Raw genomic sequence first — 27,535 nt, forward strand, 5'->3', positions numbered from 1 at the left:
ACACACATAAGGTCTTTACATTGACTTCCAAGTGTTTCGTTTTTGTGAAGAATGCTCAATGGCTGTGTCTGAACTGTTCAGGTCTCGTAATAAGTTGGGACTTTCTCCAGCTCTTACGTTTTGTCTTTTACACCGCTAAACCAAATGGCTGGACAAAAGTTTAAAATCAGAATTTGAAAATGTGTATTCAGACTTCAAAAGGTTGCCAAGTTAAGGGCGTTCCCTGCATGCGAAAGACCTGGGCTCACCTGCTCTGTGAACTTGGACAGGTTACTTGACCTCTGTGATCGTGGGTCCCACCCCACTATGCCCACTTCATAAAGTGGGACAGGAAGGAAGTGTGGGTGTCTCTAAGCCTCTCTTGAGTCCCTGGCACAGCTGTGTCCCCATCTGCTTTTAAGCAGGCACTGGAAGTGGGCAGAGTCAGTGTTCCACAAGGCTTTCTGGGTGCCCTGTTTCTGACACTCCTAGAGAATTCTAGTAAGCAAAGTTGTTACCAGACTCATGGAGATTCTGTAATGTGATTGAGCATTACCGCAATTTGCATATCAATAGAATTTTCATGACTACGTACATTTCTCCATAAATATGCCAGAACCTGTGTCTGTCTGTTTTTAGCACAACTAAAAGCAAGCTCTGGAGTCAGACTGCTAGGTGTTATCTCAACCGCATCACTGGTGACTGGTGAGGTAAGTTATTAAGCTGCTCTGCAGCAGATTGCCCCATCAATTAAATTGGCATAGCTATGGTACCAGCCAGCCACCAGTGGGATTGGCATGTGTATTAAATACTAAAGGCAACTCTATAAAGTGCTTGTGAGGTTCTGGGAAATCTGAATGCTCAATGGTGACAAATAACACCACTTTATATCACCATGCAAATGGGCATATCCGCGTACACACTCTGCGTGACATTTGTGCACGCTGCAGCCAGCTTCAGGTGCCAAGAAAAAAATCTGAAGACATTGAAGGCATTGGAAAGATGTGAAGGGAGCTTTGTCTGAAAGCCTGGAGTTGCAGCTTTTTGACGTAAGGTGTCATGTGTAATTGCATCGGGGCTCACTCTAGTGGGAGACTGGGTGCAGCCTCCCGGAGGGCCGAAGTCGCTTCTACAGATAGAACTGGCATAGATCCTTTCATACAGATGAGGCCACGGAGCCACAGAGTTCAGGTGTTGTATCCAAGGTTGTTGGATGAGCGATCTCCGGGACTAACACCCTGCCCGCCTCCTCGGTCTCTAGACCAGTGGCTTCAAAAACTCTGCTCCGAAGGATTTGCCGGGTCACGTGTAGCTTTTTAAACTGCTGGGCTATTTTGCTTTCCCCAAGTCGTTCATGTTACTAAACACATAGCCCATGTGGTTTGGGGGCCTTTAAGTTTTTCCAAATAGAAAAGATAAACATCTTCCATTCTACCCAAGCAACTAATTTATTAAACGGTCATTTGACCTAAGTCGGTGAGCACTTGGACGAGAACGGAAGTGCAAACCACATTGAGCGCTGGTTCCAAACCACTGAACTCCTTGACCCAGAAGCTGTTTCCTCAGCCCCTCATTTGTCAGGGCTCTGTAGACCAGACAAGACAGTAAGAAGGGAGACAGGTGAATCCAAGCCTGAGTCAGGCTAGTGGCAGGAGAAACACAGACCATGGGACATGCTTGGGAGACACGAGACCGAGTGGGCAGCAACTTCCAGAACTTGGCAGACGTGTGCCGAGGCCCTGTGCTAAGACGTGGGCTGACACAGGAGGGAGGCGGGGCCCCGCCCTAGGGGAGCTTGAGCCTCTTGAGGACTGAAGCCAGAAGGAGGCTTCCCGTGGTCTGTGGGAAGGGGTGTTTGCCTGTGTGTTTTTAGCTCTTCGTTCGGCACACACTGACTACGGATTGTTGGATGTATTTGGCATTCTACTCACCGTTGGGCGTGCAGAGTTGAGATGTTCTCTTGAGTCAATGAATACAGGACAGACTGGAGAATCAACAGGATCTCTGGGGCACGAGAGCCAGGGATGGGAGGGAAGGCCTGCCTAGGAGGGCAGGAGGGGACAGCTGTGGGACAGAACACACCAGGGCCCTGACCAGCTCCCCAGGGATGGTGAAGGATGTTTGTAGTAACTTTTTTTTTTTTTAATTTTTTGGCCACACTGTGTGACATGTGGGATCTTAGTTCCCTGACCAGGGATCGAACCCATGCCCCCTGCAGTGGAAGCATGGAGTCTTAACCGCTGGACCACCAGGGAAGTCCCCGTAGGGAGGTTTTTTTAATCTAGGGCAAACCACATGGTTGTCCCGCCAGCGGCCGGCGGCCTTTGCATCCTGTCTGCACTGAGGTCACCTCCTGTTGGTCACGGGCTTCTGAGTTCCCAAGGGCACCACCGCATCTTCTCACACCGCCCTTGGTTTTGTGGGGGGGGGGGGGCGTGTCCGACCTCTCGCCTGCTCACCTGAGGCAAGTGTATGCCGGAAATGGGCAGTTGCCTGTTCTCAAGTCAACTCAGAGCTGCTCTGCATTTGTCAGAAGCCCAGGTGTGGCTCCCTCAACCCCGTCTCACCTTGTGTTCTGCTGCTTTCTGTCCAGCCATGCGGAGATTCAATATGACCCGAACCCAGGGTACCTGTGTCACAGATTTTCCCTTTCCATTCAGCAGTGAGTGAGTGAGTCACTGATTATATTTCTTACCTGCTCATCTGTTTAGCAATAGTTACAAACCAAAGTCCCACTTGAGTGCCGAGCTGTTTTTTTACCACTGGGGCCCCAGTCACCCTGAGGCCCCAGAGGAAGGGTGCCAAACACCCCCCGCCAAGTATGCAGACTTTCAAACACCCACCCCAAGGTCTGCGCTCAACCAGATCTGTGACCTTGTGGGATCTTGATTCTGTTGTCATCCTTGATTGCAATGCCTCAAAGCACCTCACCTACTTCAGGCTCGTCGTTCCTCCTGCTGGGGCCTGCTGATGGTCTGGGGAGAGCCTGGCCCAGCCTCTCTTTTAACAGTGTCATAAACCATGTATAACACTAAAACACAGCAGAGGACTGGAGGGGGTGAAGGGCACACCAAATCCTTGGCCCTTGCCTTGTGGATTCAAATAATTTGAGAAAAGGAAAACTTTTATGTCAAAGTGTAGAATAACAGAAAGTAAAGTATTCATTGTGTCTGTCACCTTGCCTTGAAAGGGCAAAGTGTAAGTATGTAGCTTTACTGCAGTTTAATCACTACCGGGAAAGAGTCTTTTACAGAAGGAAAGATCCAAATCTAGGAAGTGCTGTAGATTTCAATGATGTCAAATTGTGGAGAAAAAAGTAAGACAGTCAGATATTAAAATCAACAACCACTCTCAGTTGTAAACATTTAAAAATGGTTAAATCTACTATTACCTAAATTACTGCCAGATCACCAAGTCGGTTACTTAGTGTTCCCAAACTTGGGTGGGTGAGACTATAGGCTGTCCTAGGAGATGATGTCCAACTGCTTCCATTTCCAGAGTCAAATCATTTGCTGAATGATTGCGTTATTTCTCGTTGCAAGAAAACTGCAGTGCTGTTATTGCAATTGGGAAAACATTTTAAGAGAGAATTCTTATACTTCACTATGCAAATTAAGCAGTCATGGAGCTTGTGTCTGGGAGCCCAAAACTTGAAATCTTAACTTTCAACGATTAAAGAATTGTCATTCCACATGGTTGCCGGCATGTTGACCTTTGAAAGGAATGCTTTCGCTTGAGTCTTTCCAGCAGATGGGCGCAGTGGTTATTTGCCAGTTACTTGGGTTTCGTGTAGGCATTAACCCTACTGGCTTTAGTGGTTCAAGAAGCCACGTGAGAGCTGCTTGGGAGGATGAGAAGCTTGGGTCTCTGGGCGCTACTTTGCAGTGAGTAGAAATGTGGGCTAGCTCTGGGGACTTTGATCTTTTCTGTCATCCATTTTCCTTCATGGGTGCTAATAGGACACTTCCTTGTTTCCTTAAAATTCAGGAAAAAATTTAAGGAAAAATTTGTGGTTTGCTTTATTAATTTTGCCTGATTCTCTCTGAGCCTTTTCCAATAAGCAACTGCAAGTCTTCAGCCCAAGAAATCAGATTTCTGGGCCTCCCTGGTGGCGCAGTGGTTGAGAGTCCGCCTGCCGATGCAGGGGATACGGGTTCGTGCCCCGGTCTGGGAGGATCCCATGTGCCGCGGAGCGGCTGGGCCCGTGAGCCATGGCCGCTGGGCCTGCGCATCCGGAGCCTGTGCTCCACAACGGGAGAGGCCACAGCAGTGAGAGGCCCGCATACCGCAAAAAGAAAAAAAAAAAAAAAAAAAAAAAAAAAAAAAAGAAATCAGATTTCTCCCTCTCACTCATCAGGTCTGTTCTGAATGCATTAGGTTCCAGGACTTAAAGTACATGTGTGCGTATTGCATGCAAAAGAACCTACAACTGAGGTGCGTGCTCCTGTAGAAAACGTGGAGGAATTGAAGGAAGAAAATAAAAACCACCTATAGTTCCATCACCCAGAGATAACACTGACGATATTTTGGCATATCTCTTTCCCATCTCCTTCACTGTCTTTAATAAGTTTTTGATTACTTTTTTTCCTAAGCAGTAAAGATAACACGTATAAACACGCATAAAACCTTATATCCCACTTTTGTCCCTTAACATAAGTATTATACTGGCCTAGTAGAAATACTTGCTGAAGATGACTTCTAAAGACCAATGTGCCACAGAGTGGATAGACAGAGCCAGCCCTGCCTGGTCCTGTTTCTCACCACCACCTTGCGATGTGTTGGATGGCACACCTGGGACGTTGCCTCGGAGCCTGCCCCTTCCTAGCCAACTGTCTCTCTCCATCACCCAGGGCACCATATTCCTCTGAGCCTCTGGGTCCTGATCTGTTAAAGAGGGTAAATAGTAACAGTTCTGAAAGTATTAAAAAAATGTTGTATAGGGCCTCCCTGGTGGCGCAAGTGGTTGAGAGTCCGCCTGCCGATGCAGGGGATACGGGTTCGTGCCCCGGTCTGGGAGGATCCCATATGCCGCGGAGCGGCTGGGCCCGTGAGCCATGGCCGCTGAGCCTGTGCGTCCGGAGCCTGTGCTCCGCAACGGGGGAGGCCACGACAGTGAGAGGCCCGCATACCGCAAAAAAAAAAAAAAAAAAAAAAAAAAAATGTTGTATAGGATTAGGAATTATTGGGAACATTTTTATCAGGAACCACAAGAAGCACTTTTATGCTTTCTAAGCATGGAAACTCACCCGAAAAATAAACAGGTGGCAGACTGCCCTGAGCATCAAACCCCCATGGAGTTTCCGGCATCTCAGGGCTTTTGGTTCATCCAGTCATCAAACATTCCCTGCATTCCTGATTGTCCTACAAACACAAACTTTTGTAAGTTTCCCTGAGTAATAAAAACGATTTGATGGAAAGTACATATTCTTTCTTTACATGGAACAGAAAGAAAATAAAATAAGGAAACTGTAACATAATGAGGAACAAAGTGTCAAATTCAATCCCACATCTGCTTCTGATGATGCAGGAAACAGAATTCTTCCTAGCTCCTTGGGACCTGGCTACTGTGTATCCAGAAGAGGAAATGGCTTTATAACCCAGTACCTAAATAAAATACTTTTAAGTCCAAGTGCTTCATAGTTTCTCAAAAGATTATTTCTATTTTAAGGAATTTTCAACCTCTGACTTAATACCGTTATTTTAAAGAGGGGTGGTATTCATTTCCCATAGGTGAGTGTGAAGATGAAGCGATGTCTGAGAAGAGCTTTTGAAGACGAGTGTCTGTTGTAACCAAGGTGGCCTGGGTCCCAGACCCTGGCGTGTGACTGGTGCTATTTCCATCCAGCAGGTGTACCTGCCTTCCTTACTGTCTGAGCCTGGATCCTTCACCATGATAAACAGCTGGGGTCCACGGCAATCCTTGAGCTGCTCTTGCCCCTCCAAAGTCTGGATGAAGACTCATGAAAGCCATGCCCAGAAGCCACCACTCCTTGGTCCCATTCTGGTTCCTAATTGGCCCAAGTCAAAGGAAAACACTGCTGACAACAGCTGCATGGATTTCCAAGGAAAAGATGTAAAGCTAAAGGGAATAACCCAAAAAGAGAAAAATAATCGAAAAGATGCCAAGAGGGAGCCCTCCCCTCTGGAAGGCATGTTGCATTTGGACATCTGGCCCCTGAAGACCCTGGCCGGCATGTCCTCAGAGGCAGTCCTAGAGGTCTGCAGGCATAGGTGGCATTGCTCAGCATAGCTTGTTCTGACTTGGATGGTTTTATGGCCAGGCCTGTGGGCATCAGGGTCACTGCCGTCCCCTCCAAGGGCAGAGAGCAGAGAGCAACAGAAGAGGCCTGTGTCAGCCTTTATAAGGCCCTGTTTCCAGTCCTTGCCCCTTTACTGACATTCACGTGAGACCAAAGAGGTAAATCCTCTCCCCAGGTCCTTTATGACAGTCTTCCCCAAGTTCCCCCCAGGGCATGCATAGGAGCAGAAGTCAGTGCACCTCTCCTGCCTGGTCAGGTAACAGGACACAGGTACACAGTCCCTGCCAGCCACCAAGCCACAGTGAGCCCCGGGACGCAGCGGCTGCCCGAAGTCCAAATGCCGGGGCCACAGGCAGGAGTGTTTTCTAAGAAAATCAAAGTGATGGCTCTAGGTTAGATCTCCTGTTTTAATCTAGACCAAGGGCTGTGAACTTTTGGGAAAGGGCCAGATAGTGCATATGTTAAGCTTTCTGGGCCAAAGGACAAAATAAGGTACATGGTGTAGGAATTTATAACAGAAGAGAAAACAAGATTTCACAAAAGTTGTATTGACAAAATTTGAAATATGATACCTTAGTGCAATTTTGGTAATACAGGTGTAATGAGAAGAATGGGGTTCTTTTTTTGTTGTTGAGGAATAACATTTAACTTAATTGGACATCAGGGTTAGGGCACTTTCTTATCATAATCTCTTGTAAGTGTCTACCTCTTACCGCGATGACATTTTATCTTTGAAAATGTCCTTTCACGCAGGTATGTCCTGCCAAATATTCATATCAGTCCACAAGTTTATGATTTTAATTTAACACAACCCTGGCTTGAAAGCCTTTTGTGAAATATTTTTAAACTTTATTTTATAAATGTATTTATTTATTTATGGCTGCATTGGGTCTTCGTTGCTGCGCGCGGGCTTTCTCTAGTTGCGGCGAGCGGGGGCTACTCTTCGGTGCGGTGCACGGGCTTCTCATTGCGGTGGCTTCTCTTGTTGTGGAGCACAGGCTCTAGGCATGTGGACTTCAGTAGTTGTGGCACGCAGGCTCAGTAGTTGTGGCTCGCAGACTCTAGAGCACAGGCTCGGTAGTTGTGGCGCATGAGCTTAGTTGCTCCACGTCATGTGGGATCTTCCCGGACCAGGGCTTGAACCCATGTCCCCTGCATTAGCAGGCGGATTCTTAACCACTGAGCCACCAAGGAAGTCCCATGAAATTCTATTGCATTCTTCTCTCTTGATATCTGCCTTTTAGTGGGTCATGACATTGTAGATTAATATCTTCCGATTGAATATCAGGTGGCAGCTCCTCGATTACACAGCTAAGTGGATTTTGAAGTATGGAAACCAAGGTTCGAGAAGCATGGGTAGAGTTAGTCTGGGCTTAGAAAGCGTGTCCACTGCACATTGATGTGAGAAAGTAGATCTTGCTGCTGCTTTTAATTTTAACAGCATGGAAAGTATTAATATAGAGAGCAGTCTGACATGACTTGTGATTCAAACAGTGTCAGTTGTCATTGAAATAACTAACACAGTGTAAATTCTGCACTAAGTGATTTTTGTCCTAGAGTTTGAGGTGGATTCACTAAGCAGGTGAATCGAACCTGCAGCAAAAGCTAATTTCCAAACCCTTTAAAACTCAGTAATACTGGGCCTCCCCGGTGGCACAGTGGTTAAGAATCTGCCTGCCAATGCAGGGGACACGGGTTCGAGCCCTGGTCCGGGAAGATCCCACATGCCACGGAGCAGCTAAGCCCCTGCGCCACAACTACTGAGCCTGCGCTGTAGAGCCCGCGAGCCACAACCACTGAAGCCCGCACACCTAGAGCCCGTGCTCCGCAGCAAGAGAAGCCACCGCAAGGAGAAGCCCACGCGCAGCAACAAAGACCCAACGCAGCCAAAAATAAATAAATAAATAAATTTAGTAAAAAGAAAACCACTCAATAGTAGTGGTTGAGAGCAATTATTCTCAATGAGAAAATTTGTCTTGAGCTCAAAATAGTGGTCAGGTCCATGGAGGGAATGTCACATGCATTGTTGACACTACTGATTCAGTCACACACAATAGATTTTGTTTGTTTTGCCGAGTACCTGATGGCATAGCTTTAAACACCTTACATTTTCACAAGCTTTGTAAATTTGTAATTTATCTGTGTGTCCCACACATTTTTGCCACCATGAGTAATAACATCCTAGCTGATTCCACTTCAGGCTGTCCTGAACTAGTGTTTCGTCAGCCTCTTTGGAAGGATCCTCACCTTTAGTTGTTCCACGCAGACTGTTTAGAGAGCCTGAGCCTGCAGTCACTCCAGCCTCGGCACTGAGCCCTAGAAGAAACAGCTGAGCAATAGCATCCAGGTCCGTGGACACAACAAGAGCCAAGGATGCTCACATGCTGCATCTTCTACCTCGCTTTTTAACTGTAGACGTCGCTCCTGGTGTCCTAACTCCTCCAGCGCTGTTCTCCCCAAAAGGCTAATAATAATGTACAACAAGTTTATATTCCCTGGACATGTTTCTTTGGCTGCTGCAATTAATGGCCTCACCATTGGCATATGGTTTTCCTTGCTTGGCTAACAAAATGAACTGCTTGGTAGCTCCCTGTGGGTCCGTAGCCTCATCTTCATTTCTTTTGTAAAGAAATTCTGTCAGGGAGTGCTGTTTTAAATTCTCTGATTTTTTTGATCGTTGCTTTCCTGGGAGTTGGGGACACTGTGGTGACGGCTCAGCCTGGTCGTGGGGACCTCTGTTATAGTCTCCTGGCACAGCTATAGTGGCATTGCATCCCAAAGAATGCTTTGCCATCGGATGCAGTAACAAAATAGCCCACACTCCACTGTACCTTCAAAGCACGAAGAGGCCATCAACTTTTCTTGCTCTGACAGGATGGGTATGCACTGGTCATACACAGCCCAGTGCTGTGCTTGGTACTCAGGTCACTGCATCACGGTGCTGGGCAGCGAGCACACCAAGCAGCAGTGCAAAGTGATAAGATGGCCACGTACAGGTTCTGTCACAGCTCCTGAGCTCTGCGCAGGCAACGTGTAAACAGAGGACCATGGTCATGTTCCAGTACTGCTTCATTTATGGACACTGAGATTTGAATTTCATATAATTTTCACGCGTCATGAAATACTCTTTTGATTCCCCTATCCCCAATATTTAAAGACGTAAAAAGCATTCTTGGCTCACAGACTGTAAAAAACAGGTGATGGACAGGATTTGTCCCAGGGGCTGTGTTTGCTGACACCTGATCCAGACTCAACGTTGATATCACAGGCATAGAACATGAGTGACAGATGAGGAACATTTGTGAAGGCAAAACAAAAGAGAGGTTTGGGTTTCACCTTTACAGTGTGCCGGCCAATGTTTGCCAGTTCAGAATTCAGCCCTGAACTTGAAACTGGATTGGAGAAATCCGTCAAAAGTTTGCTGTACAGAAACGTCTACCACCTTTGCAGAATGTTTCCTCAGACCTGCTTCTTCAACACTTCATATATATATCTATAATCTAGAAACTTGTGACATCTAGCCTAGAAGTTTGCCTCCCACCATTTTTTGGTACCTGGTTTTCCTATTCCAAGCTTACTGTTTTTCCCTCCATTCTCTGACCCTGCGTTTCTATTAGCCTGTGTTGAACTCAGCATGTGCTGTTCAGGACAACAGTCCCAGTCTTTCAGGAACGGAGCATTCTACATGTTCACAGGCATCTTTCTAAACCAAGTCCAACCCCTGCGTCTCCCACAAGTCTTATATCCTGCTCTCTCTCCTTTTTTTTCCGTGTTTCTCCAAACTTGGAATTCTAACGCTTTCTCAGTTCAGTCCAGCAATTTGCCTCCTGGAAATTTCCTTGAGACCATAACTCCCCAAGGAGTTTTTTCCTAACTTTCCCACCATACTGTCCCCTTTCTACTTTCCCACGGCTAGAGAATCCCCTACGCTGACTGTGGAAACGGGGCTGCTCACTCGTGGTACTTCTGCAGTCTGGGCACTCAGGGACAGGGTGAGAACCCCGTATTTGTATTTTGCCATCGACCGTTTTCTCTGGGTCTCACACAGGGGCCCCTACCTGGCTGAGAAACAGGGAGAGGCAGAAAGGCACCTTGACAACAGTGCCCAATCACAGCATGTCAGAATCCCTGCCTGTTCTTAAGGGAGCCCATGCGGGTCCAAGACACGCACACTTACCCCCAGTCAAGACCAAGTCCTGATCTTGCAGTGTGAGTGTTTGCAGTTAACCTGCATCCCCAGTGCCAGCCCACTGTACCAACTGTCTGCCAGATAGGAATCATGTTTTCCCGAGGCAGAGAGAAATGGCTGAGATTCCCTGTTCTTTTTGAGGGGCTTGTCAACACTATAGTTTCCAGGTAAATCTCTACTTCACTGATGATGTCATAACCAAATGGATGCTTTGCCCTAAATTTGAATAAGGTCTTCTTTGGGGGACGTGTCGTGAACAAGATGAGAACCTTGAAGCCTGCTTGTGATTCATGTGAAAGCTCTCCCAAGATGCTGAGTGAGACTGTTGGGGAGAGAATCCCTTGAGGATGCCTAGCCAACATTATAGTACTATTCTCGTGCTATTACTATTACAATTAACAATCAATTACGTTTTTACTCTAGAGTAGATGGCCAACATGGAAACAATAAGTGTTTACATGTTTCCTTGTTTGAAGCTATAATTTACATAAATAAAATTCACTCCTTTTAAGTCTATAGTTTGATCAATTTTGGTGATTGGATTAAGTTGTGTAGTCCTCGCCACAGTCTGGATACAGAACTGTTGTACAACAATTCCTTTCCCTGACAGAGGGCTTCAAGTTGTCACTTTCTTCTTGGGTCAGTTTTGGTCACCTTTGTCTTTTAAGAATTTTGTCTATTTCATCCACGTTGTCCAATGTATTGACATAAAGTTGGTGAAAATAGTTTCTTATTATCCTCTTAAGGGCTGTAGGTTAGGTAGTGATGTCCCTTCTTTAAATGTATTACACACTGATTTTAAAGAGAAAATTCAAACACAATAAAATTTTGCATCCTGTCTTCTTCATACATTTCAAGTTTCTTGTCCTTGTATTTTCCCTCTTTAAATTTTTAGTAATGTGCCCCTACACCAGCGTGATATAACCTAAGAACATGATAGTCAAATTGCCCAGGTGTACACTGAAACTCAGCCACTCTCTAGCCCTGTGGCCTTGAGCAGATTACTTAACCACTCTGAGTCTTAATCTTGTCCTCTGTCAACTGTGCGTAACACTGTCTCCTGTGCAGGTAGCTGGGAGGCCTGGCTGTGATGGGCACTCAGGGAATGAGAGCCATTGTGATGGTGGTGGACAACGTGATGGTGGTCCCCAACTCGTAGTGCTCAGACTAGAACAAGTTACTGGTTTTAGGATGGTGGGAATTTTGAGAGCCTGTCAAAGCCTTCAGTCTCTCTCATTCAGTGTGTCTGTTTCACATTCTGTACAGTTGGAATCCTGAGTTTGTGCACAGTGGTGTCCATTATTGAAACACGGTTAATTCTTTAACTAGAAATGCTGCTTTTAACAGATGTAGTACTCTGGGCAAGTATTACTAAGAATGACTTTGGTACAAAAAGCAGGATTAAAAACCCAAGACACTTAAAGTAGAATTGCAGAAATTAGATTCTTTATCGTTGTTGCTTTAAAAAAAAAAGTATACATATATACATAAAATTTTTCTTTTTTCCGAAGGGCCTTGATTTTCCCATTTCTGATCCGAGGAGGAAAGCCCATGCCATTGTACACCTTTATACTGGCATTCATATTCTGCACCTATAATGGCTACTTGCAGAGCAGATACTTGAGCCAGTATGCGGTATATGCTGACAACTGGCTCACTGACCCCCGATTTCTAACAGGTGAGTGTCCTTAGTGATGCACTGCATCCTCCTAATCATAACTTCGGTGCTCACCTTCCAGTAGTGTCCAGTTAGAAAACGCACAGTTCTTGAGAGAACAGAGAGTCTGCGTAGGTCCGTGACCTAGCAGGGGGCCAAGCACTGGCGGGAGGGAGGGTCAGGCTGTCCCAGCGCCGCATCAGTAGCAGGAGATGATGCAGGTGCCTGTCACCCTTGCCCACTCAAGCACTGAAAGCACAAATACCAGTTCTTAAGGTGAGCCTAAAAATAGCAACCAGCTCCAGCAGAGTCAGCAGTGGATGGAGAGTGAGTTCATTTGGGCACTAATTGACTGTGTAATCTAAGACAGTCGTTAAACCTCCTACGGTTTCTTCTGGAAAGCAAGAGAAAGTCAGACTGGGTCATCTTCCAACAAGGTAATTTGACTTCTATGGTTATACTGACTTTAAACTTTGAGGTTTGTGAGGTTTTTGAATTTTCTTTTATTTTGGTCAATGAATGTACTGTACATTTTCAAGTTCTAATTATAACCTTACAAGTTCTGAACAAAAATGATAGAACATTAGCCATCAAAAATATTTGCAAGGAGGTTAAAACTACGTGATTTGGGAGCTCTTGTCTTCTTCTATATGTTTACCCTCCCAACGTTTAGACATTCTAGCGTATTCAGGTATAGCTCACCCCCAAGGTAGCATGCTAAGAATCTGCAGTTGGTCCATCAAATTCTCAAACGGCCCCAGAGCCCTTCACCCTAAAGTACATAAAGTGACCTGACGTTTCATCTGGCTTTTTCTCCATGTGTATGAATTTGTCATACTAGAGAAAACGAACATTTGCGTAGTACTTTGTTGTCGACGAAGCGGTTTCACATTTCTCGGTCATATTTTTTTCTGTGCATTAAAATTGTGCTCCCAGAGCAGAGTCCTCATCAAACCTGAGAACTGTGACGACAAGGGATCTGCTTCCTCATCTGTCAAAGGGGGGACGGATGCGAACATTTTCAAGAGCCTTTTCTAGCTCCACAAGTCTGTGCCTCCGTGAAACACCGGACTAAATGGTTTTGTTCGCACCCTGCCCCCAGATATCATCTTGATGTAGCTGCTCCCTGACGGTCTGATTTTCTTCTGCCACGACTCTCAGGAGACAGGACAGGCTTGGCCATCTGCCGGGAGCTGTACCCATGCTTCTCCCTCTCCGAGGTTCCGAAAAGGGCAAAAGTTAGGTCCTTTTCACAGGAGAAAGAAAGGTTATATGGTTAAGCAGCTGGCCCCAGATCTAAATCCAGTAACAGCGGAGTGGTGGTTTAAACCAGATCATCACACTGGCCCACAAAAGGCAATGAGGGACAGAGAAAGGGGATTGTTTTCTAAACGAAAAGATAAAGGTTTTAAATGTTTATTTGAGATTCTCATGGGAATCGTTTTTATGATGAATGGTTTGAACTTTTGATGAACAACAAAACAAAAGAATCCTTTGGTCTGTGAATTTCAATGTCATTTAAAGGAGCTCTGTAGATAGACCATGTTACCTGCAGGTGCCTTTGAAATTGGTCTAAAATTTAAGACATCAATAAATGGTATACAGACTTCTTGACTTCTCTATGATTGAACAGAAGTAATTGAAAATGAGGAAATATGCCAACTGAGAAACAAACTGGGTTACTTTTTTGATAGTATATTCATTTCATAAAGTTTATAGCCTTTGTAATTACATGAATAATTTTAGAAATCACATAATTAATTACACTTACAATAGTTATTATGAAAAGGTTAAGCAAGTATCGATAGTAATAAAGTCTGAACAAAAAGTTTCCCGGAGAAGTAAGAGTGGTTAAGCTAAAAGAATTTATACAAAGATTTTAAGATCCCTAAGCATGGAATTAAATGTTTAGTTCAGATAAGCACAAATATTCGTTTTCCTACGAACCTAGGCAATAGAGGGGGCTTGTCTCTTAGAAGACAAGTAAAGGAAGCATGGAATTTTGAGAACGTGATTCTTTCTGGAACATCAAATGGGGGGCCAAATCACCTAGAAGTGACATAGTGAAATTCAAAGAAGGAAGCGAGTCAGCCATAAATTGATGGATCCAATAAGTGACTTACAAAGCTTATTAGACAATTTGGTACAAACTGTTTAGAAAGGAAGCTGCCTAGTGAAATCAATAGGAAGAAATCTTGAAAGTCTTACTGTAGACCTGAACATGATTTGTATGTCCCTGTTCTAACTGTGGAAAACTATTTAATGCCACTGGGGTAACTGATGAATAACTAATAATGTTACTCCAAGTGTACGTTTCTTTGAAATTGAATTGAATACCACCATTAAGCACCATCTGCCTTTCACATTTTTTAAATATCTCAGAATAATCAAATTAACTCTTTTTTTTTTTTTTTTTTTTTTGTGGTACGCGGGCCTCTCACTGTTGTGGCCTCTCCTATTGCGGAGCACAGGCTCCAGACGCGCAGGCTCAGCGGCCATGGCTCACGGGCCCAGCCGCTCCGCGGCATGTGGGATCCTCCCAAACCGGGTCACGAACCCGTGTCCCCTGCATCGGCAGGCGGACTCTCAACCACTGTGCCACCAGGGAAGCCCTCAAATTAACTCTTTTTATGAAATGAAGTTATTCCTTTTATCAAACACTATTTTGACATTTTGCCTTTTCTTGTTGGAATTAATTGGTATGATACTGATAAGTCTCCTTTAAGTGATGAGAAACCTCTGAAGGCCTTGAAGAATTGGAGAGAAAATGTTCAGATGCTGTGGAATATCTACTCACAACTGGACAGCTGGCAGTTGAAGATTTAGTTGGAAGATGAGGTGGACGAACAGACCCAGGAACACCAACTGATGAATCAGCATGAAATCAGGGGTGGGGGAGGCCATGGATGTGCGTTAAATTGTTCAAATGAGGTTATAGGGAAAGAAGAGAAGAGGACCAGAGATTAGCTCCTCAGAACCGCCCCCTGAAGGGGCCTGAATGCAGCCAATCATGGTAAAGCACGCGCTGGGATTTCCGGTCTCCTCTTCTGCCAAACAGAGGGGCCAGAGGGGGCGTTGTGCTTCAGACAGTGTTTGAGAGGACAAATAAACTTTGTGGGCTGACCCACTGACAATGGTCATACCTCTTCCTAGAAAAGAGCCTCGTGCCTTAGTCATAAGTCCAATTTCTAATCATACCAGTCATCCTAAAAACATAGATTGTGGCCATCAGTTCAAGCTATCTCAAGTAGATTAGATAATTTAATAGTATTATTAGAAAAGCAAAGCCCTATCTAGCAGGCCTAGAGCAGTGCTTATAAGTCATCTTTCTAAATAAAGCACAATATTTATTATATACAATGATTTTTGCTATCAGTCATGGCTAATATGTTATACCAATAATGATAATGTGGAGGGCAATAATACCCTTCATTCAGGCTTGGGTTTGTAAACTTTGTAGTCTATTAACCATAATACTCTTGAATCTTTTATTTTCTTTATATCTTATTTTCTTTAGGTTTTGTCTTGTGGTTGTTAGGCATGCTGATAAACCTCCATTCAGATCATGTCCTAAGGAACCTCAGGAAACCAGGGGAGACTGGATATAAAATACCAAGGGGTATGTACCGAAAATGGGGAACTTATTCTAAAATTTTATTGAATGATGCTTTGCTGTTTTAGTTTTGCCAGATCTCGTAACTAAAGTGCAGTAGTTTTTAGCTGCAGGTTTTCAGTGTGAGTCACCATTATTGTTCCTAACAGTGGCTGATTACTGTTTTGTTAAAATGATAGAAGAAGCAATTCTAAGCGAACGCTTATTAAGCAGAAAGGAAGCTCTAGTTATATCTGTGTTTGGAAAGAGAGATCCGTAGGAATTTGTGGTCTACAAGGGGTGCCCAGTACTTCCTTTCTAGCCACAGAATAGAATCGATACCTTGATTGACCCTCCCTCCGAAAACAATTTAAAATGTTGGGTGAAAAATTTAAATGCATCAGTGTGGTACCAAGAAAGCAAGTGATGATCAGAGGGCAAAATCTAAGTGAGTGCTAGAGTCCAGAGTGCATCTTGTTTTAATCTGCGACCACTAGCTGACCCTCCTGCTGGTTTTGTGGCCCAAATTCGTGCCACGTGCCTGGTCTGAAAAACGTCCAGCTGTGAATTAGGATCCATGTATTCCTGGGGGTGGTGCGCTCATGCCTGTGGCCAACGCAAGCCGAGATCCCCAAGGAACCTGCCTTCAACTCAGGCCTCCGAGAGCCCAGCAGACCACACACCACAGAATAAGGGCCACAGTCAGAAGTTGCAGAGCCCATGAGGAGTAGGGCACCATGAACAAGAGCTTCACGAACGTGAGCGATCTCAGATCTTAGAACTCATAGACACAAGTTGTGAAGTGAATACTTAAATATTAAAAAAATAGAAAAGGGATTGAAATTATGAGCAATATACTCTAAAAAGGACAACATAGATACAAGCTGGAAAACAATAGAGCTTCTGAAAATTTTCTTTAAAAATCAGTAGGTAAAACTAAAACGAGAGTGAGAGTGCGAAGTACACAGCAGCACTTAGTTTGGAATCTTTCAGCTTCTCTTCCTGGAAACCATACAGGAGTAACAGCAGAACAAATGACCAAAAAACCCTGTAAAGCTCAGATGACTTAAACTGTGGCCCTGGGGTTACCCCTGGAGTGTGCAGCTCTGCCCTCCGGCCCGATGACTCCCAGGCCCCCGCGCCCTGCCCTGCCCCTTGGGTCCCCCCACCCTGGGGTGTAATGGCCCAGATGTTGGGGGAGGGGTCTGGTCCACACAGCACCCCACGTGCTTTGAGAAAGGTCTGGCCTGTCATGTAGACTTGATGAATCTGTGAAGATTTGAGGAGTGAATGAATGAGTCTGTCCTTGAAAATTCGTATTTTCTTCAGCTCTTTGTCTAGGGGTCTCTATAGGTCCATTTTATCAAGTTGGTTCATGAACTGTTCGCCTGTGTTCCCCATCCTTGTTTAAGTTTTGTCAGCTTGATTCATTAACCAGTGAGGTGATATATTGAAGTGTGTTAAAACCGTAGCATTTTAGAGTCAGACAAACAGATAGGTATTGATACAGGCGTGTACTTACTACCAGAAGTTGTGATATGAAACCGTAAAACTGGTCATATTAGATGTGTCTCATGGATGAAAATTCTGTAAAGGTGGTATTTCCCCAGAGTTGCTTTGTACGTTCTCCGAGGAAGTATCCACTGGTATCTCTTAAGTCAGGATTTCATTAGGCACCGTTTCATAGTAAACGCACTGCTGGGTCTCTGTTTTCTTCTAGGGGGCTTGTTTGAATACATCACTGCAGCCAACTACTTTGGAGAGGTCGTCGAGTGGTGTGGCTACGCCCTCGCCAGCTGGTCCATCCAAGGCTGGGCTTTTGCTCTGTTCACCTTCTGTGTCCTGTTCACCAGAGCTCAGCAGCATCACCAGTACGTTTGAAAACACTTTTATTTCTAATTTGTCCTCCGACCTTGGTAGAGCAATTTGCACGTTAGATTTTTGAATCGTTCATATCAATTTGCCAAATCCCAGTTTAGACCAGGCTTTAGCTAAACGAGCATGGAACCACGCAAATGTCTGAAGAACAGCCCAGCTGTAATCGTCAGGTATGCGTCAGCCACATCATTTGCACCACCCTGCTCTGAGCCTCTTTGAATGTCTGCTGCTGGACTGGGTGGTCAAGTGGAATGTCAGGCAGGGGGATTCAGGGTCTGACATGGACTCGTCGATGACAACAGGGGACGCTGACCGGGCAGCAGGCCCTCGGGCAGCTGCACTTGGAAGCATCAGCATCTGGCCCTGGCAGAGCCCCTTCCCACAAGGGCATCCCACTGTGCAGGGTGCCTGATGGACTCCTGGGATACCGCACCCCGAAGTCACATTGTTTTCCAGAGTGTGAGGCCTTTATCAGATCCCCAAAAGGGTCTGTGATCCACTTGACCAACAACATAGAAAACAAAGTATGTTAAAGCTGAAGTGAGCTTGAAGGGCATCTCCCCCATCTAACAGGTGGGGAAACTGAGGCTCAGGCTCAGACAGGGTGGAAGTCACGTGTCGCTGAGACTGGAGAGCTCGCAGACCATCTGAGCATTGGGACAGTCCCCTGATGCCGCAGCAATGCTGGAAGTTTGGCGTGGCTGGTTCCCCAACGCCCACATGGACAGCTCGTGTCCTCTGAGCTTGAGAGGATGCTGCTCTGTTTCCCTGGCTTCATTCACTCAGAAACATTCCATCCTAATCTCCAGGGCTGCTGATACAGAGGCATCAAAAAATGTATATCGGGCTTCCCTGGTGGCGCAGTGGTTGAGAGTCCGCCTGCCGATGCAGGGGACGCGGGTTCGTGCCCCGGTCCGGGAAGATCCCACACGCCGTGAAGCGGCTGGGCCCGCGAGCCATGGCCGCTGAGCCTGCGCGTCCGGAGCCTGTGCTCCGCAGCGGGAGAGGCCACAACAGTGAGAGGCCCGCGTACCACAAAAAAAATGTATATCATTGTCCTGCTTCACGGACTTTGCCATCTCTTTGGGGAACAGGACAGAGCTGGAAGGCCAGCAGAAGAATAGATGATGTCACGGTGCAGTGGGAAACACAGACTTCTTATAAGGAGTCCAAAGTCCTGGGTTTATTTCCCAGGCTCACCATGTATTTAAAGACACAGAGGATTATTATTGGAGGTAATGAGGAAGAGCTAAAAATACCTGTTTAGCTAATAGTTGAAGACATTACAGCAAAAGCGTGAGAGTTATTGAGATCCTGAGAGCAGCACCTCTGTTCTTTGAAGTGCCCCCTGCGCTGGTGAGCTGGTGATCTTCCCTCCTGCCAGTGAGGGGAGCAGGGCCACAAAGCCAGGACCCGTGTATATCGCGGAGCTGCTGTGAAGACCGGGGTGGGAAGGAAGCCCGTACCAGCGAGGGCTCAGGAAAGGGGTTGCAGCGTCAGAAGTGGCACAAACACACAAACGTTCAGGAATGATTCGCCGTCTAGGGTTGGATTGAGTCCTAACCCCAGGAACAGGGTCTGTGTAGACGGGCTTAGTTCAGATGAGGTCACCCTGGAGTCAGGCCCTAGTCCAGTAGGACTGGTGTCCTTATGAAGAGGAGACGCTTGGACACAGACATGCACGCAAAAGAAGCGACGGCTGCGTGCAGACAGACACAGAGGGAAGCTGAAGGCCAAGAACGTGGCAGTGATGCAGCCACAAACCAAGGAACCCCGGAGGCTGCCGGAAGCTGGGAAAGGCTGGAAGTGAAACCGTACACCTCAGTCTGGGACTTAAACCCACGTGCCGGGACTCAAACCCGGCCGAAACCCAGATTAGGACTTGAACCCACGTGGCCGGGACTCGAACCCGGCCCAAACCCACAGTCTTCCAAATGAGATCACACACTGGGTTTCAGGACTTACATGAAGCTCAGATTCTTGATGTCTCATCGCAGAATGAATTCAGTGAGAGACAAAGTGATAGGTAAGAAGTGGATTTATTCAGAGAGAAACACACTCCACAGACAGAGTGTGGGCCAAGTCAGAAAGTGAGAAAGGCACCAGGGTAGGGGAGCGGGTCATTTCATAGGCTAATGATGGGGAGGAGTGTTCCAGCTGTTGCAGGAAGGGGCGGGGATTTCCAGGAATTGGGCCACCGCCCACTTTTGGATCCTTATGGCCAGTCTTGGAACTGTCATGGCGCCTGTGGGTGTGTCATTCAGCGTGCTAAGGTGAGCTTGCTGACACTGAGGCTCGAGGTCTAGTGGAAAAAGTCGCCTTGTCCGCTATCTTGGCTCCATTTGGTTCTAATCAGTTTATGTCATGTCCTCGGGCTGTGTCATTCTTTCAAAGGTTGTGCCCCGCCTCTTCCCCTCCTGTTTCAGAAAGCCCCTCCCAGGCTTCCCCGGTGGCGCAGTGGTTGGGAGTCCGCCTGCCGATGCAGGGGACGCGGGTTCGTGCCCCGGTCCGGGAAGATCCCACATGCCGCGGAGCGGCTGGGCCCTTGAGCCATGGCCGCTGGCCTGCGGCTCCCGGAGCCTGGCAGGGAGCAGTGGCCCTACCACACCCGGACTGCGGGCTTCTGGCCGCCAGGCATAAATGCTGTGGTTTCAAGCCCTGGGTTTGTGGCTCTTTGTTATAACAGCCCTGAGGAACCAACACCCCAGCCCTTCCATGATTTACAGTCCATGGGGCCGTAAGCAAAGGCAGTGAGTCTGAGGGCCTCAGTTTTCTCCTCTGCTAGATGATTTCCCCAGATCTCATGCCTATGAAACACTTTTCTCAGAGCCAGAGCAGGCCTGGCTGAAATAATATGTTATTGTCACTTTAGAATAAAAGTATCTAACAACGTCCTAGAAAACGAATAAAGCAAAACGAGGTTCATGCAACAGCAGGGACGACAACTGCCAGCTATCTTCCCCACCCCCACCGCCGCCTCCCTTCCCCTCCCCCTCCTTCCCTCCCTCCCCCTCCTCCACCTTCCTCTCCTCTTCCTCTTCCTTCCCCTCCCCCTCCCCTTCCTGTCCCCATCTCTCTCCCCCTCCCCCTTTCTTCTCCCCTTCCTCTCTCCCCTCTTCTTCCCTCCCCTTCCCTCCCCTCCCCCTTTCTTCTCCCCTCCCCCCTCCCCTCTCCTTCCCTCCCCTTCCCTCTCTCCCTCCCCCTCCTCCCCCTTCCCTCCCCTCCCCCTTTCTTCTCCCCTTCCTCTCCCCTCCCCACCCTTCCCTCCCCTCCCCCTTTCTTCTCCCCTTCCTCTCCCCTCCCCACCCTTCCCTCCCCTCCCCCTTTCTTCTCCCCTTCCTCTCTCCCCTCTTCTTCCCTCCCCTTCCCTTCCCCTCCCCCTTTCTTCTCCCCTCCCCCTCTCCTCCCCTCCTTCTTCCCCTCCCCCTCCCCCTCCTCCCCCACCTCAGCACCAGCACCTACCCCATACAGCCCAGTGCAGGGGCCTAAGACCACCTTCTCATGGCCATGGGGGAGATGCTATTCCTGTCCATTTGTTATATTAGATATTAAAAAGTGAATATTGGTTGGTTTCTAATAATAAAAGCAAAAGAGATAATCCTGACATTTTAAGAAAGTGGAACAGAGGAAGACTGAACAAGCACACACTAGGTCAGTCGTAAAGACGTTTTCTCAGATGAAAACAGGGCACAGGAAAATCCCTCTCAGGGCTGCAGTGTGACACAGACAGAAATAGAAAATAATCCTATTTTCCAAATGAAAGTCTCTGTAAAGAAAACCCAGAGGTGTTCTTTGCAGATTCACGGGTTGAAAGGGCTCTTTTTCATTCATTTGCTGTTTAAATTGATGTCATTGTGAAAGCAATTTTAATTGCTGAACAATTAATTCGGTTTAGTGGAAATATGTTCAGAAATGTTAGATTTACAAGCTGAGGACAAAATAAAGCCTATCTTTTTTTTTTTTTTTTTTTAAATCCAGTCAACCCAACTAATGAAACCATCAGATAAATTGCTTCCAAAAGGAAACAATCCCTGGGACTAGTCCTTGCACCATTTGACTTACTGACAATGTTCCTAAAGCCATATTTTATTACAAGGAGCTTCTCTCTGTAACAGGTAGACATGAAGTATTTAAATCCATCAATGATTGTTATATTGATAATTAGATCTGTAGATCAGAAACTTAGGGTCACCTGTTCCGAGTAGCTAACAGATATTCAGGTTTGAGAGCCAAATTTCAAGGAATGGTTAAGGGGGGCACGTTTTCTCACCGTTTTCTTCCCTGCCAGCCTCCAGCAGCCATGCTTGTTGGATGGGGCCAGGGTGTGGCTGCCCATGATTTCACAACTGTGTGAGAATGAACTCAGGCGTGTGCTCGTTCACACCCGGGCACTGGAGGTTGGGGCCGACCTCAAGCACAGTCTTCGAGGGCAGACTCTGTTGAAATAAATTATTGCATGCTTATCTATTTGTTAACTTTAATGTCATTGTTAAAAATGAACTCAATGTGTCTTCAAGACACTGGTTGATGACACAATGGTTTTTTTAAAAAGACCCACACGAATATGACATCCTGCCATCTTGTCACAGCCTATTTCATGACACTTGGGTGCATAACCGTGATCTGTGAATGCTTGGAAAGTGTTTACTCAACTGTCAGTGACCCGTCCCTGTGTTCACAAACACAAAGCTCTTTCTGAGCCCGAAACACACAAACGGTTAGGGTTTATTTTGCATTCAACAGAAAGGCAATGAGATGTTAGTTCAGTCTCCACAGTAATAAAATCAAGACAAAAAATTGGTATCCAGCCCTGGTCAGTGTCACATAAGCTTTGATTCTAGGGGTAGAAACATGAATGAGAAAAGTAATAGAAATATGCTGCTTGTGCTTTTAAAAGTATCTATACATACACACATACTTAAAGTACTTTCTTCTTTTTGGCCGCGTGGCACGTGGGATCTTATTAGTTCCCTGACCAGGGATCAAACCCATGCCCCCTGCAGTGGAAGCACAGAGTCCTAACCACTGGACCACTGGGGAAGCCCTTTAAAGTATGTTTTCTTGAGGTGGGTTTGTGGTCTCAGTGTTGAAACAAATGAGAAGTCTCCTGGGTGGCTGCACAGCGCCTGGAGCCGTCCCGAGGGCGTGGGCGGGAGCTCCTGTCCTGTCCTTGCTGTCTTCGGGCTGCCGCCTTCACTCTTGCCCATCTGAGGCCGGTGTCCCAGGTCCCCGGGCAGTTTCAGGACAGGGGCTCGCCTCCTGTGCTCCTAGCGTGCCGTCCACAAAGCTGCCCCATGGGAGGCTCTTAGGAACTGGCTGCTGCTCCGTGTCCTGGATCCCGAGCGGGCTGTCTTCCTCTGTTCAGGCTGCTGTCAGAAGCATGCCGTAACCCAGGGCCTTAGAAACAACCAACGATTATTTCTCAGAGTTCTGGAGGTTGGAAATTGGAGCTCTGGGTGCCAGTACTGGCAGTCTGGGAAAGGCCCCTTTCTGGGTTGCTTTCTCGCTGTAGCCTCAAGGACAGAAGGAGCCGGGAGGCCTTTTTAATCAAGGCACTAATTCCATCCTTGAGGCTGCACCCTCATGACCTCGTGACCTCCCAAAGGCCTCACCTCCTAATGCTATGTTGCCTCGGGCGTTAGGTCCTTCACATGACTTGGGCGGGGGTCACATTCAGACCGTAGCACAGGCTGACATGAGTAAATATGTGGACTGTACACATTCTTGGCACCTCTGCTGCCCGTAGCCCTTCTTGTCTCCACACACATCACTGATCTGGAAAAGTCCGTTGTTACTGTGGCCTCGTGTCAGGGGAGGTGCTGCTTGATCTGAGGTCCAGTGACCGGCTTCTGTGGGTGTTTCTCATCATGTGTCTTTTGGGGAATACAGAACAGCGCATGAGACCACCGTGGTATCCGCTAGGTTGTGATTCTGTATTTGTGGATGACAGTGTTGAGTTGATCTAAAATTGACAGGAGTTTGTTGACTCACTTTCAGGTGGTTGTTTTCATATGTTTCTGCCATCTTAACAAATGAGCTAATTTTTTTTTGAATTTTATTTATTTTTTTATCCAGCAGGTTCCAATTAGTTACCCATTTTACACATATTAGTGTGTATATGTCGATCCAAACCTCCCAATTCATCCCACCCCCACGCCCCCACCATTTTCCCCCCTTGGTATCCATACGTTTGTTCTCTACAATAGCTAATTATTTTCCATCATTGTTTTTAGTCTGTTTAGCACTCTTTTGTACTTACGGAAAGGCTTTTTCTGCCTATTTCTCCATTGTGTCAAATTATTTTTAATCTTTTTCTCCACCCATCTAGCTGCCACCCTTCCCAATGGGCTAGTACCCCACAACGAATGAGTGTGCCTTTGTTGATTTAATTTATATCAAAGCTGAAAATACCTGTTTCAGTGCAGGGCCGAATTATGAACAATGCATGTCACGTGTTCCTAGGTTTGTTTGAGGGTCACCTGGCATGTAGCTGCGTGCCCCTGCCACAGACCCTGGGTCTGGAGCAGTAGTTCTCTTCTGGGAACTGGAGAAAACTCTCGGGGTAACTAAGAGATATTCAGGATACACCTACGTGGTTCCTCTCCCCTCCCCCAGTCAGCCTGCTTCCCAGGATCTGCAAAGATAGCACCCCAGTATCCTGATCTGCGTGTTTATCACATGCCTGTAATTTCCCCTGCCAATATAAAAGTGAATTATATGAGTCACATCTTCGTGAATCGTGCTGTACAGTCTGATATGTTTATTCATGATACAGACAAAGTCAAGCTATGTGTCTGAGATGCCAGAATTTTTGTTACTACTTCTAAAAAGCTCAGTATCCCTTTATGATGAGAAATATTGTCCGTTTTTTAGAAACTGTTAAATGTTTCAGTGAGAAAATTAACTTTTTTTGATGTATTTTTTTGTCTTATTTCAGGTGGTACCATGAGAAATTTGAAGACTATCCAAAATTCAGAAAAATTATGATTCCATTTTTGTTTTAAGTTCGTTGTCAGTAGGGTTACCTTCAACTTGAAGCTTGTCGATCATGTTTCGCTCAGGATGATATAAATGGATTTAAGTCTCTGTAATTTTTCTGCTCCTTCACCTTTTTCAAGATGTGCTCTAGGATTGTGTAAATGATAAACTATCTAATAACAGTAGCAAATGTGTAAGCTACCTGATAGCAGTCTAATCAAACTGAAATGGCAGGTGGAAGTATGACGCTGCATACCAGGTCACGGATCTGGAGCTCTGTAAATGCAGCTTGACCCTCCTCTCATTTCTTTGCCTCTTTGGACCAAAACATTCTCTAGCCCTTGCACAACTCCCTACAGCAATGGGTTTAAGGTCAAAGGTGATATTGTCCCCTCCGCCTATGGAGGCGTGTTCTGTCTTCACGTCCCTCTCATCCCCCTAGGTCCGAGAGCCCCAGGTCCCCACAGAGTACCCACCACAGCCTCTCACTGTTGGGTGCTGGGCAGGCAGAGAAGCTGGGCGTAGAGAGAGGAGAGGCCCAGCAGAGGCCGGTGCAAAAGGCCTCTGGCCCTTGCTCCAGCCCGGACCACCAGGTGACTTCACTGGCAGGACAGGGCACTGGAGGCATTCCTAAGGAGCAAGCTGCTGTGTCCCCCATGAAAGGGACTTGCTTCCTGGAGGCCCTCAGCTGGGAGCACGAAGGTGCTGCGGGGCGGCCTTCCCATCTCGGGTCACTCGCCGTGAGCCGTTAGGAGTCTCTGGCTTGGGATGATTTTTCTTCCTCCTTCTAGGTAGAATTAGCGTTTTTTAAAGGCACTTTTTCTTTTTAAGTACCTCTCAATATTGCAAAACTATAATTTGAAGCAGAATTTCTTATTTTAGATGCACTGAAAACCTCCACGGAGATGAATGACAGTACTAAAATGTACTACTTATTGCCAGATAGGTAAAAGAAATCTCCCCACTGGAAGGATACCTACTGAGTCTCTTGCCCCCTCTGTGAAAATCCAATGAACACATGGTACAGACCCCTCCTCACCTGGGACAGCGCTACCTCTACTGCTCCCGCATTTGCAGGGGTGGGAACCGAGCAAGGTGTAAGTGGAGAGAGTCCGTGTTCACTTGTGATCGCTAACGATGCTGGGTGGCAGAGGCCTCCGGGACACGCCTGACGTTGTGTCCTGTATGTTCTCCGACCGACTGCCACCTTTGGGTAGGGAGCAGGCCCTCCTGCCCCCTGCACCCCGGGGCCCCTGGACACCCCATCGGCTCCCTCCCCCCTTCTCCTGGCTCACCTTCCCAACCAGGGGCTCCCTCCCCATGAGGCTTCATATAGAAACTGTGTTCTTGGTGTTAGTGGTTTTTAGAGTCCCTTAGGGATTTAGAATTACACGGACAACTTTTCCTGATGTGGTTGTGCTTCATTTTTAACTAAAAATTGAATGCTTTTGTGGGGAAATTTTATGATCAAATAGACTTTGGCCCTTTTTCTGACTGAATAATTACTTGAAACCATAAAACAATAAATATTTAGGATCTCCTCCAGAAAACTCAAAAATCTGAGCAAGTCTTGACTGATTTGGGCCCCTGGGCTCTGGAAGGTGTACCTGGCCAGAAAGATGCTTGTCTGAGAGCTAGAGATGCTCACTGTGATTTTTACTTCTGTTGGTGCTTCTTTTTTATTTGAGTGACCAAAAGTTTGGATTAAGTGGGGATTTGATGCATGGTTGCTACTTCACTACCATGCGCTGGGTGGATGATTGACAGGATGAAATCTTGTTCTATCTTGTCTGCCTGTCTTCCCTTTGCTAAAAACTGTAACTAACAAAGTATGGCAATTTGTTATTGTGTTAGTTATAATAATTAAGGAGATTAATAAAATTACTGGTAAAAGTTCAGTTGTCTTGTTACCCTTCTGCGTGGACAATTCTTCATGCTAGGAGTTCAGACAGCCCTGAAATCCCTTTCCCACCCATATTAATATTTCATAGTGCTAAATATTCTCTTCTATCTCTCAGTAGAGCCGTGTGACATTCTTCGTATACCTCTTGTGCATTTCTGCTAAGGATATTTTTATTTTTATTTATTTAATTTTTTTAACATCTTTATGGGAGTATAATTGCTTTACAATGTTGTGTTAGTTTCTGCTGTATAACAAAGTGAATCAGCTATACGTGTACATATATCCCCATATCCCGTCCCTCTTGTGTCTCCCTCCCACCCTCCCTATCCCACCCCTCTAGGTGGTCACAAAGCACCGAGCTGATCTCCCGGAGCTATGCAGCTGCTTCCTACTAGCTATCTGTTTTACATTTGGTAGTGTATATATGTCCATGCCACTCTCTCACTTCGTCCCAGCTTAAGGTTATTTTTAGATATATGTGAATGAGAATATGTCCCCAAATACATTTTATAACCAGGATAAATCAAACCTATTGATGTTTGTATATTTGTCACATCCAGCCATGCTACTAAGATTATTTTATGAATTCCAACCTTTTGTTGCTGTTATTCTTAGGTTCTCTAGCTTTACAGTCATACCATTCTCAACAAGTAGTTCTTATTTTGCAGTATTTGAAGCTGTTGCTATTGTCATTTGCTGCTTATATTAGCAAGAAATTCAAAAGCAATATTAAATAATAGAAGTGATTGCTAGGATTCTTGCATAATTTTAACAGGAATGCCTAATTTGAAATTATTATTTTGAGCACTCATTTTCTTGTGTCGTTATTGTTCTGTTTAAGCTTTAGCTGTTGGGAATCTTGTCTTTGCTTTTTTTTTTGTTTATCTTTTTATTGAGAATTTCAAATGCACTTCCTGCAAATCAGAAATGAAGACAAGGGTTGGCCAGCAGGCGTAGAGCAGATGGCAAACTAAGAACAGGCCCACTTGGACATTCTGATCTTGTAGGTTATTCATTAGATATTCTTGAAGTTTATCTTTTTTCTGTTTTACTCTATGTTTTTTATGGTGATTTCCTCTGTATTGCCTAATTTGTTAAT

General features: G+C 46.0%; 1 protein-coding gene across 2 annotated transcripts in view; it reads left to right on the forward strand.

The window, feature by feature from the left end:
- Positions 1-27,535, forward strand: part of SRD5A1 (steroid 5 alpha-reductase 1) — a 32,259-nt gene that overhangs the window by 1,099 nt on the left and 3,625 nt on the right. The window contains exons 2-5 of one of the 2 annotated variants that reach the window (XM_060092709.1): positions 11,940-12,106; positions 15,603-15,704; positions 17,398-17,548; positions 24,493-26,414. In XM_060092709.1, the coding sequence (XP_059948692.1) occupies positions 11,940-12,106; positions 15,603-15,704; positions 17,398-17,548; positions 24,493-24,559 (487 nt within the window). In that variant the 3' untranslated portion in view covers positions 24,560-26,414. Of the gene's footprint in view, positions 1-11,939; positions 12,107-15,602; positions 15,705-17,397; positions 17,549-24,492; positions 26,415-27,535 lie in introns of those variants that run through there. The other variant, XM_060092708.1, reaches the window with a different exon arrangement.

The sequence above is a fragment of the Mesoplodon densirostris genome, chromosome 3 (assembly GCF_025265405.1).
Source record: "Mesoplodon densirostris isolate mMesDen1 chromosome 3, mMesDen1 primary haplotype, whole genome shotgun sequence".
NCBI lineage: Eukaryota > Metazoa > Chordata > Mammalia > Artiodactyla > Ziphiidae > Mesoplodon > Mesoplodon densirostris.